This window comes from Colias eurytheme, chromosome 31 (genome assembly GCF_061535395.1).
Source record: "Colias eurytheme isolate Ceu_HAF_F1 chromosome 31, ilColEury1 Martin Lab GWU primary, whole genome shotgun sequence".
NCBI classification, from domain to species: Eukaryota; Metazoa; Arthropoda; class Insecta; order Lepidoptera; family Pieridae; genus Colias; species Colias eurytheme.
Genome location: NC_143010.1, coordinates 5,158,177 through 5,170,351, shown reverse-complemented (window position 1 = coordinate 5,170,351; position 12,175 = coordinate 5,158,177). Strand labels below are relative to the sequence as shown.

Sequence of the window (12,175 nt, the reverse complement as noted above, 5' to 3'; positions counted from 1 at the left end):
ATTGATGAACTAAAATAGGATTAGTAGGATTTTTTTTTATTTATCAATTGAACCCCCTACACTTATACAAAACCACTACTACATAAAAAAATACGTGTGTCACTCGAGGACTGCCGCGGTAAAGCTATTGCATAGCATCGCATCGCTGTGCCGGTTGGAGTGGGGGGCGTTAGGTTTTTTCGTTACGGAATTTACATTCGGTCGCCGCGCTCAAAGATGGAGATAAAAGCTATACAATAGCTTAAAATTACGTAATAAAAAATTCAAAATATTATAAAAAAGTCCATCCTTCCATGACCGTAACTAAATGAAATAGTTTACGAATTTAAAGCATATAAAATTGTGCGGTCACACTGGTTGATTTTATTTTAATAATATTTATTTAATTAAATATATAAAAATGTGTGATATTTGACATTTTCATCAGACGATCATGGCTAGGGGTGCGTTGAAGTGGTTATCTGGTAAGAGAAATTATTTTATTATTTAAAGTGAAACTTTTATTACATCGTCTCAAACTTTTTGGTCTGTGTAGCGCATGTCGCGTGTATCGCGGCTGCCGAGTAGGTATACCTACTCGGCAGCCGACCGACACGCGACATGCGCTACACAAAGCAGTGTTCGGAAACGTTCGAACAGTTTCACTTTTACCGTGGTTTCATAAAACCACACAACATTTTTTTTTGCTTTTTTGCAAAAAAAAAATCCAAATTTTTGTAGAAATTACTTACATTGGCGGTCAATTTTTTGGTTATGTAAGTTAACTAAGTACTTGACTCATTTTTTGACAATATTTTTTTATTGCACGATTGGTGATTTTTTTATTGACAAAAAATGTTTAATTACAATTTTGGCTGGCGTATTATTAGATACATTTTGTTTAATCCATCAGTCCTCGGAATCACAGACACAATAGAAAATCTATTGTGTCGCGCCCCGATCGGGGCTTACGGTGGTCAATGGGTTAAATTAACTTTTTTATCCGATTGTACGAGTAATATTCAGTCTTTTACGTTATTTCTTCAAAAACATAGTAGGTATGTACAATATTTATACTATTAACTAGTTGTCCGCCCGCGGCTTTGTCTCCTTTGTCTTAAACCTATTAAATTATATATTAAAACCTTCCTCTTGAATCACTCTAATCATCTAGTTAACTACCTATTAAAAAAACTGCATCAAAATTCGTTGTGTATAGTTTTAAAGTAGACCTTAGTTTATACTATGTAGGGAAATGTAGGTAGTGATAATATTATAATCTAACCTATCTATTAACCTAAATTCCATCACTTAAGCTATACTTTCAAACGCTATGACTGTTTAGTGCCAAATTCAAGTTGGCAAGCTTCCAAATGGACAGCACACTTACTAGCTTAACATATAATGGGTTGCAGGTTCGATGCTCGTTGAAGGCACAGTTGAAAACTGTCAATGACTTAATGCCAAGTATAATAATATCGTAAAAAATCTATACTAATATTATAAAGCTGAAGAGTTTGTTTGTTTGTTTGAACGCGCTAATCTCAGGAACTACTGGTCCGATTTAAAAATTAAACAATGGATTGGAAATTAATCGTTAACAATGGACTATTTTTAATTATTTAAAATAATAATTTAAAAAATATATTCATGAGTTTTCAATCTATAGTGGTTTAAAGTTAACTCAAAAATGGAGCATTTTCGTAAATTTTCTAAAAAATCTTAGAGAAAGTGTAAGAAATGTATATAGTATGCTATATATTCGTGATCTACTCAATAAGCTCTTTCATTTGATACCCCACGCGGCATGTTTTGGAAATTTTTATTTTTTTTCTTTGTATGCCATATTTATATACCCGCGTGCGGGCAGGGGGACCACAAAACTGGTTGGCGACATCTAACTACAGGATGTCTGGGATTTATACAATATATATCAGAAGTCAGATTTAGGTCCGCTATTTTTGCAAACGAACATCTCCTTGGATGCCTGCTCTATTAGCGATAGAAGTTTCTATTCCTTGGCGTCTCTGCCACTTGTCTAAAGGCCCAGCAACTTTTAAATATGTATAGAACAATAAACTTTATTCACACAAAATTGTAAATTAAACAACAACAAAGTCCTATGATTGTGTCTTGCCAAAAATATTGTTTCTATTGCTTGGAATAATTCCAAATAATCGTATGTGCCACGAGTGTCTAAGCTGTTATGCTTTTATGAGTTTGTGGGTTATAAGTTTGTTCGTAAGTCTATACTAATATTATAAAGAGGAAAAGTTAGTAATTATGTATGTATGTATGGTTTCACGCATAAACCTCTCGACCGATTTTTATGAAATTTGTCACAGACAATCTTTTGACCCTAAGAAAGAACATAGGCTACCTTTTATTGCGAAATATGTACCACGGGCGAAGCCGGGGCGGACCGCTAGTAAAATATATTTTATATTTAAAACCGCCTGAAAACACACACTAATTACTTTATATACCTAACTAGCGACCCGCCCCGGCTTCGCACGGGTGCAATGCTGATACTAAATACACTACAGAAAAACTGTGAACGTTGTATATAAAAACATAGCGGCCCGCTCCGACTTCGTATAGATAGCCTGGCGGCCGGCCGGTACCGCCGCAAACGCTACGTCCCGCAATTTTTAAATCTGTAATATCTTCGAAAATATTCACTTAAATCATACGGTGTAAAGGGCCATATAGATCTATATTAAACGAACAATGTATTCAAGGTATTTAATTGGTTAAGGATTAATGCTGTATTGGTTAAAATCGCATCGAAAATTAGCCATTATTTTTCGTAAAAAGTAAATGACAAAAAAATGTTATTGTGGGTTATCCATAAGAGATAGACATATACCATCGCGGACTTTTCTATAGACCTTTTCAATGTGTATAATACTTAGTACATTATTTTGATAAAACTCGTAGGGTTCAGCCTGCGTTTGCAATGTAAGCGGAAAAAATGTAATTTTTTACGACATCACTTTAGAAACCTCAAAAATAACAGTACTTCTCCACTATTTAATGGATGTTATTATACATATAAACCTTCCTCTTGAATCATTCTATCTATTAAAAAAAACCGCATCAAAATCCGTTGCGTAGTTTCAAAGATTTAAGCGTACAAAGGGACATAAGGACATAGGGACAGGGAAATCGACTTTGTTTTATACTATGTAGTGATGATGATGATAATAATATAGTTATTGTGGTAATATAACAAGGGAATGAAACTAAATACATATTTAGTTTTAACAGTACCTTATTTTTAATTATAATATTTGTTTTGATTATATGCAGTTATTCCATGACCAAAAAACTGTGAATATAAATCATATTGTATCACTATAAAATGTATTTTAAACTACCACAGTTCTCCTTCTGGGCGCGGCGTTCGCACAGCCAGTACCGGACCCCCAATATCCGTGCGACCCCTGCCCAGAACCATGTCCACCACCGAACCCCTGCCCAGAACCATGCCCAGAACCGAACCCTTGCCCAGAACCATGCCCGGAACCGATACCGGACCCCTGTGGCCATGACGTGGTGGAAATACGACCTTGCAATCCTAATGAACCGGATGTCAATTATATCTATGGGCAAGCGCCTTATGGTAAGAGTTTTTAGTATTTGGTTATAAGTTTTATAAAAAACTCAAAGAATCTTAGAATATTTGTAACTCGTTTAGATATTCTAATTAATAAGGGTCATATTTCTTTGTGATTATAACGTTTTATGAAAAATTATTATGTTAGCGCACAGAATACTTAATAGTAGCTAACGCCAATAAGTTGAATTTGTAATAGTATTATTATTTGTGTTTATTTATATTTAAATCGTGTGAACAGAGTTTTCTATATGTATAACTCAGCTTGTTATTTCAATTGTTATTTTTAAAAAGAAGGAAATTAGTATGATAAACACGAATCAAATAAGATATTTGTTTTTTAATCTGTACTGTATTTCATATTTATTTATTTCCAGGATCCGTCCTCGTAAAACCAGGACAAATCCGCTTCCCACGCCCCGCGCCCATCGTGGTCCGTCCGGGCACGGTAACCCCTCCCAGCCCCCCAGTGATCTACGTCAAACCCGGGCCCGTCCAACCCCCGACCCCTGCACCTATATACGTGAAACCCCCGCCCGTACAACCCCCGACCCCTGCTCCGATACAGGTCCAACCAGCACTGGTGTACCCTCCTCAACCACGGCCGATAGTTGTGCGACCAGCGCCTGTTGTGCCGCCTAAGATTCCACCAATCAGGGTAAGATATTCAATGAGCTTAAAAATAATGTTATAAAATCAACGATGTTTGGGTGATGTAAATTCAGCTTTGCCGTTGAGAAATTTAGTTTTATAATCGTATAGTAGTATTAAGTACTTATTTATTTAAAAAAATTGCAATCCCAGTCGAAACCATAAGCTGAAATATTATATAATTATGTACCGTATCTATAATACAGCCAATCGGAACGTAATGATAACATTTAAAAAATATGAAAAATACATATTTCAGACATAGTTGCGTGGGTTACATATAATATTATAATTACAAATAATAATTAATATTTAAGTTTAATTAATAATTTGAATTTGTGAACTTAATAAAGATATGTTAATTATTTACTTGCAAACAATATTATTAATTATATTTATAAAGCATTCATCAACTACACAATTTAATTACAAAGCATTGTATACCACATAACTAAAAATTCAAAACTTCTTTACAGGTACAACCCCAAAAGGTGTTCCCACCCCCACCAGCGGCCTTAGTCGTGCAACCCCCGAAACTGATCATCCCCCAACCCCCAGTAATCTGCTTCCGACCGAACCCGACAACCCCCATCCGCGCGTGCGGTTGTGCCCGTATTAGTATATACAACCCCTGCCCCTGTCCACCCCCTCCCTGTCCACCCCCCTGCCCCCCACTGCCCCCTTGTCTATGCCAGGGGTAATTCCCCCTTGTATGTAAGGGGTAAATAATATAATGTAATATGTATATGTGAAGCTATGTTTGTAAACGTGTTGTGATTTGAAATATATAACGGGTATTTTCTCAAGCATATTGTTGTTTTATTTTTGACCCTGTTAAGTTAAATTGTCATTTTTATAGAGCAAATTAAATTAAACTGGAAAACTCGAATGTGGTGTAAATTTGATGTTCAATAGGTTCAAAAATGTATACGCTACGAATAATTTAGCTTAATAGTACTAAAATAAAGTCGGCTAAGCAGGTCCGAAAAATAAAAATAAAATAATCCGTTGTAAAATTAGCATGCATAAAGTATTATTTATAAAATCTTAAAATACATATAACGAAAGTGGATTGTTTATAAAGGTAAAAAAAGTTCTCTGCAATGGATGTCAAACAGGGTGAAATTTATTTCACCCTTTTTTATTTATAAAAACCAAAAAATCGATACATACATTTATTTGAGATTATACATATAAAATACAAGCAAGTAGATAAAATATTTAATTTATATTTTTGGTGAGGCGACCTATTTATTACCGATTCAATTAATTTTGTTAAAATAACATAATTTATTGAGTAGTTATTAATACCAAAAACATATTTCATCTTTATTTTAAGTTTAAAGACATTAAAAATGCTTTTAGATATCTAATCGTCGTGATGGGTTTTTTTCTATTCTTTTAAAAAAATGCAAACAGTATTAATTCCACAATAATCTGTAACAGTTTACATTGCAATATATTTTTAAGATAATAACACAGATACTAAAACTTTTAGAAACAAAATAAAACATCAGCTGAAAAATTGATTATAAGTCACTTGCAATTGCAAAAATAAACAGACAATTAGCAAAAATGGCCGCCTCGTTTTAAAATTATGAGCGCATTATTAAGTAGAATACGGAATCCATAATTCTCGCGGTTTTTCTGCCATTAAGCTCGGTAATGTTGCATAAAACAATACTTAATTTTGATAAATCTATCCGTAAAATATCCGCCATGTTGGAAAGAATTTACGAACGAAAATTTAAACCATAGACACAAGCATATTTTTTGTTAATTAAAGACCAAACTTCTTTCTTCTTTTTTTTTATTTTATGCAACATTCTGTAATCTATTCTTTACTTTTTTTAAACTATTTGAATTGTCACTGGCAGTCCCTGTAATGGCATAGGTATTTGCATATTTGACATAGGTAAGTTTGGCATTGTCATGGGCAAAGTTGCCATGGGCATTCCAGTTACAGGTAGGTTTGACATAGGAATGTTTATGGGTATGTTTGAAGGCATAGCTGTTTCACACACTGTAGTTTGTACAGGGGTGGGTTGAGGTACTTGCATTTGCAAGAGATAGTTTATAAGCCAATTAGGAATAGATACTATTGGTGATGTTTCGCATACAGTTGTGGTTGGCATGCTTTCGCTTATAGTAGCGTGTATAGGGCATGGCATGGGCATATTAGAGATGCCAGGGCATGGCATGATGGGTGAAGTTTCAAATATATTGCCTGGCATGCCTAAATTACTCGTAGTAGTTTCACATATTGTTGTTGTAGGTTGCTGACTGGCTTGTAACTGTAGTTGTGATAATATATTATTATATGGTAGGTAAGATATACCAGGATATCCGGCACCTAAATTCGAACCTAAATTACCTAAAGTGCCCAAACTACCCAAGTTTCCTAAAGTGCCCAAACTACCTAAGTTTCCTAAAGCGCCTAGAGGGTTACCTAAAGCCCCTAGAGGGTTTCCTAAAGCGCCTAGAGGGTTACCTAAAGTGCCCAGAGCGCCTAAATTCCCCAAATTAGCTGTAGGATCGTACACTGTAGTGGAAATTCCGACGTTTCCATACGGTAATTGTGCAGGGATGCTCAGAGATGCCAAATAGGATAGAAGCGATATAATTCCCTGGTCGTAGATGGGAGTTTTTGGTAGAATACTGGGCAGCATGGTATGCTCGCATATCGTTTGTCCCAGCGGGTTGCTGGCTGCTAGGCTGAGGCAAGCTGTAATGTGATATTTTTAATGTAGACTTTTAATGTAGAATTATATTAAATACGTATACACTGGAAATATTCTTACTTAAATATTAAAGAGCGTATATTAATCGTATAATAATAAAATAAACCGGGCGAATTTAGAACCTCTTCCTTTTGTTGTTTCAGACTACATGTCTGATCTTATATATAAAAATGAATCGCAAAATGTGTTGGTAAGCGCATAACTCGAGAACGGCTGAACCGATTTCGATAATTCTTTTTTTATTATATTCCTTGAAGTACGAGGATTGTTCATATGTAGAGAAAACGTAAACATGTACCACGGGCGAAGCCGGGGCGGACCGCTAGTTTTTAATATTATTAAACTCGTAATAGATCAATAATAAAACATCAATTATTATATTTATAAAAGCATTATTTAAACTTCATCACTTAGAAATGACGTAGCTTTGTACAAGTTAAAAATGTCTGTCTCGTAGTTTTTGTGTTAAATCATAATAAATATATAAAATAATATTAAAATATAGGCTATATACTCATAAATAACATAGCATACTATTGATATCGGTCAAGTAGTTTTAAAGTAAAATAGTAACAAACAAAGCAAAATCTCTACAATATTAAAATTGAAGACCCATGTCCCCTAGTGGGGTAAGGGGCAGATGTTTCACTGATTGATTATCTTTAGGGACAAGTAGGTGACCAGCCTTCTGTGTCCTGCCAGACCGAGATTTTTTTTTCTTCATCCCCACCGGGAATCGAACCCAGGATCCCATGGTTCTACGCTCACGCGTCAACCACTGAACCAAGGAGGTCAAACTACAATATTATACAGATCTAAATAATAAGAAAATATACTTACCGATGAATACCAATATTTGCTTCGCCATTGTCCCACTTCTATGTGGTATTGCACCACTCATACCACATTATATACCCATTTTATGGTTCATAGCATTACGCAAATGGAATTTAATTAGAAAATGTTTTTTGAAAACATCCTGGTCTTTAATTAGTTCATATCTTGATTATTAGGCAGGTTGGTTAAATTGCTATGTTGATGCCGTGGCTTCTCTCACGTGGTACATAATATAATCCATACTAATATTTGTATACGTAGTATATTATTATTAGTCTGTGCTAATATTATAAATGCGAAAGTAACTCTGTCTGTCTGTCTGTTACTCAATCACGCCTAAACTACTGAACCAATTTGCATGAAATTTGGTATGGAGATATTTTGATAGGTACCCGAGAAAGGACATAGGCTACCTTTTATTGCGAAATATGTACCACGGGCGAAGCCGGGGCGGACCTCTACTAATCTATATTCTAATTTCTATAGTACTTATTCAGCACATAGTATAAATCAAAACTCAAATTCAAACATTTATTTATTCAATTAGACATCTTCTAGAAGCACTTTTGAATCGTCATTACATACCTACTTTTAACATTTACCACCGATTCGGAAAGCAGTATCTATGGAGAAGAACCGGCAAGAAACTCCATAGTTGCCTTATTCGTATACCATCATAATACATCATAAACTACAAAGCATACCATCTGCACATGTGGTAGTTTTCTTACCTGTAATAAAAAAGAATCGTTATTATAAAATACTAGCGGTCCGCCCCGGCTTCGCCCGTGGTACATAATATTTACGTTTTCTCTACATAAGAACCATCCTCGTACTTCAAGGAATATAATAAAAAAAGAATTATCGAAATCGGATCAGCCGTTCACGAGTTATGCGCTTATCAACACATTTTGCGATTCATCTTCTTATACCTATATAAAATTCTCGTGTCACAATGTTAGTCTGCATACTCCTCCGAAACGGGTGGACCGATTCTCATGAAATTTTCTGTGCATATCGGGTAAGTCTGAGAATCGGCCAACATCTATTTTTCATATGTACCACGGGCGAAGCCGGGGCGGACCGCTAGTTTTTATTGTATTTTTATAATATTAGCGTATAAATAGGTAAGTAAGCCAATAAATCTTTACAATGTCATTCATAATCTTGTTAAAATATTACACCTATATGGACTACTTATGTATCACTATTCACTAGCTGTGCCCGCGGTTTTACCCGCATTGCTCTGCTCCTGTTGCAGTTGGTCTTAGCGTGATGATAAAATTATTATATAGCCTATAGCCTTCCTCGATAAATGGGCTATCTAACACCGAAAGAATTTTTCAAATCGGACCTGTAGTTCCTGAGATTAGGGCGTTCAAACAAACAAACTCTTAGCAATTAAACAAAAGGAAAGCTAGTTTTAAGTATATTCATGAGTATTACAAATATATGTTTGATAATTTATTTAGTTTAAAATATAATATAAGGGCCGATTTTTCAATGCTTGGATAAAACTTATTCGTCGAATAATGTATAAAACTACCATTTTAAAAACGTATTCTAATTGCCCGTATTTGACAGTTTACGTGACATTTTAAAATTATCGTGTAATACTTTATTGGACGGATAAGTTTTATCCAAGCATTGAAAAATCAGCCCTTAAGCATACAAAGGGACATAGGGAAATAGGGACAGAGAAAGCGACTTTGTTTTATACTATGTAGTGATGCATCTACCCCTTACCCCACTAGGGGACACGGGACTTCACTTTTGACGTGACAACGTCTAATTCGATAGAGCCCGCTGCTCGCACGAAAAAACATGACTCATGCGGCGTTACCTCGCTCTGAGGCGTTCCATGTAAGGCTTGAAGCACAATCGGACGTTGTCACGTTCAACTATCGTCAGTAAACCGACTTTACAGATAACCAATTTTTGAGTTAAGATATAGGTACTATTTCCTGTTCAATCTTTTAAAAATAAGTAAAAATTAGAAGAAGTCCTAAGTAAATAGCATCCTTAAAATATATTTGTATAGATTGTCAAGTCTGTCCTGTATTAAGTCATCAAAATAAACTTTTACGTATTCATATGAGTAATGAGTAGAAATTAACACTGAATTGTTTAAAAAACAATTTTTTGATTTACAACAGCAAATCCAATTAATTCGTAAGGGTCCATGGAATCTTACTTCAATAAAAAATTACGCATTTGATTCATTTCTGTAGAGTAGCTGAATCAAAAATGTATCTTCACTTGGGTGTTCTTTTGACACGTAAGTTTTTTTATTTTATTCACTAGAGGTCGCTTTTCCCAGAATGCATAGTAACTATTTAGTAATACATAACTAGATTTCCGCCCGCGGCTTCGCCCGCGTTTTCAAAGAAAAACTAGCATAGTTCCCGTTCCCGTGGGATTTCCGGGATAAAACTTATCCTATGTGAACCGATTACAATGAAATTTAGCACACAATTAGAGGGTAACTTGGACATAGGATAGGTTTTATCCCGGAAATCCCACGGGAACGGGAACTATGCGGGTTTTTGTTTTTGGCTTTCTAAATTAGTAGATTAAAAAAAGCTTATCTATTACCTACCTACTAAGTTACTTGGTAAATAAAAAAATACGTGTGGCACTCGAGGACTGCCGTGGTAAAGCTATTGCATAGCATCGCTGTGCTGGTTTGAGTGGGGGGGGTTTTTTCGTTAGGGAATTTTTACATTCGGTCGCCCCGCTCAAGGCCCGCGATAGAAGCTATGCAATAGCTTAAAAACTTTTCAACTTTATAATATTATTAAAGAAATAATAATTTTAACGCAAAATATGACGTCTAAATATTTTTCTTACAGAGCTACTGCTTGCCTTGTCCCATCCGAACATAGCCCCTTGCCCCACAGGGGTCAACCAGCTATACTACACACAATGTCCATACAGAATGAATACCCCATACCCCAATATTGTGATCAAGTTGGACCAGGATAAAACCAGCCCGAAGGCAGAAGATGTTCCCAGAGGTAAGATTGAACAATTAATAATTTTAGTTGGTTAGGAGTCAAATGGATTGATATTGAAAATGGTGAAATTATGATGTAAAATGTATTATTTTCTATTGTTTGTTTTCGCGACTATTATACATTTAGAAATTAAAGATTTTAACGGATCACACGCTCGGTTTTGCTGTGGTGTTTTTAATAGATAGAGTGATTCAAGAGGAAGGTTTTAATATCTAATTTACCTACTAGCTGCGCTTCGCGGTTTCACTCGCGTGGCTCCGCTCCTGTGTATAGCCTTCCTCGATAAATGGGCTATCTAATACCGAAATAATTTTTCAAATCGGACCAGTAGTTCCTGAGATTAGCACGTTCAAATAAACAAACTCTTCAGCTTTATAATATTAGTTTTATACGTAGTATATTATTATTAGTCTGTGATATATAAAATAGATTATATAAAAATTTGTTATTTTTACAGCTGGAAACACTATAGAGTCTGTGCTGACATCAACAAAGAAGAAAGTATCCAACGGTCTACTGAAGAGTCTACTCAGTCTTCCAGAAGCAGTAGCAGACACTGTTCTTGGCGATACTTCGGAGTGATATTAAATAAAAAATTAATAAATTGACTTATTGTTTTATTTATTTACCTTACGAAGAAAACTAGATGTCTGGGTTTTGCCCGTATTCACATTTGATACAAAAATATAGTCAAAAACCGAAATGTATCATTGTTAATCCAAGTTACCCCTCTATATGTGTGCTAAATTTCATTGTAATCGGTTCAGTAGTATTTGTGTGAAAGAGTAACAAACATACATACACATACCATACATCCATTTTCGCAAACTTTCGCATTTATAATATTAGTAAGTAGGATAGGATAGGATTGGTAAAAAAAAAAGATAGGATTGGTGAAAATAAAGGTTCTGTATTTTATTAAAGCGTGATTTTAAAATGATATTCATTTACTTGCAAGGATAATAATTACCGCTGTATCTATCGTTGCATTTACATCAAACGAGCGAATGCTCACTAATACCACAAGAGCTTCAAAATTATCGGGTATTTTCCGATAGGTTCGTTGCAAACAAATGAAGGAGTCAAGTTTTTAGTCAAGGTTAAAAAACCACGAGCGCGAAGCGCGAGAGATTTTTCCTGAAAAACTTGACGACTTTATTTGTTTGCAGGGAACCTTGAGGGAAATGCCAGATCATTTTGAAGCTCGTGTGGTATTCGGGAGATTATTTTTCCGTCCCAAATGTCGGCCAATAATTTCACAATTGAATTGAACCTGTCAGTTTGACGTCAACGACCAGAGAAAATTTTCAAAAAATTATCAGTATAATACC

At 35.0% G+C, this 12,175-nt stretch overlaps 2 protein-coding genes across 2 annotated transcripts in view; one reads left to right on the top strand and one right to left on the bottom strand.

Annotated features, from left to right (window-relative positions):
- LOC149895606 (limbic system-associated membrane protein-like) overlaps positions 1–12,175 on the bottom strand; it is a 97,284-nt gene that overhangs the window by 58,751 nt on the left and 26,358 nt on the right. The gene's annotated exons all lie outside the window — the stretch shown is intronic.
- LOC149895607 (uncharacterized) lies at positions 423–5,044 on the top strand. The gene is made up of 4 exons (XM_090119133.1): positions 423–464; positions 3,365–3,604; positions 3,976–4,256; positions 4,726–5,044. The coding sequence occupies exons 1-4, from the start codon at positions 434–436 to the stop codon at positions 4,948–4,950; spliced, it is 777 nt and encodes a 258-aa protein (XP_089975259.1). The 5' UTR covers positions 423–433; the 3' UTR covers positions 4,951–5,044.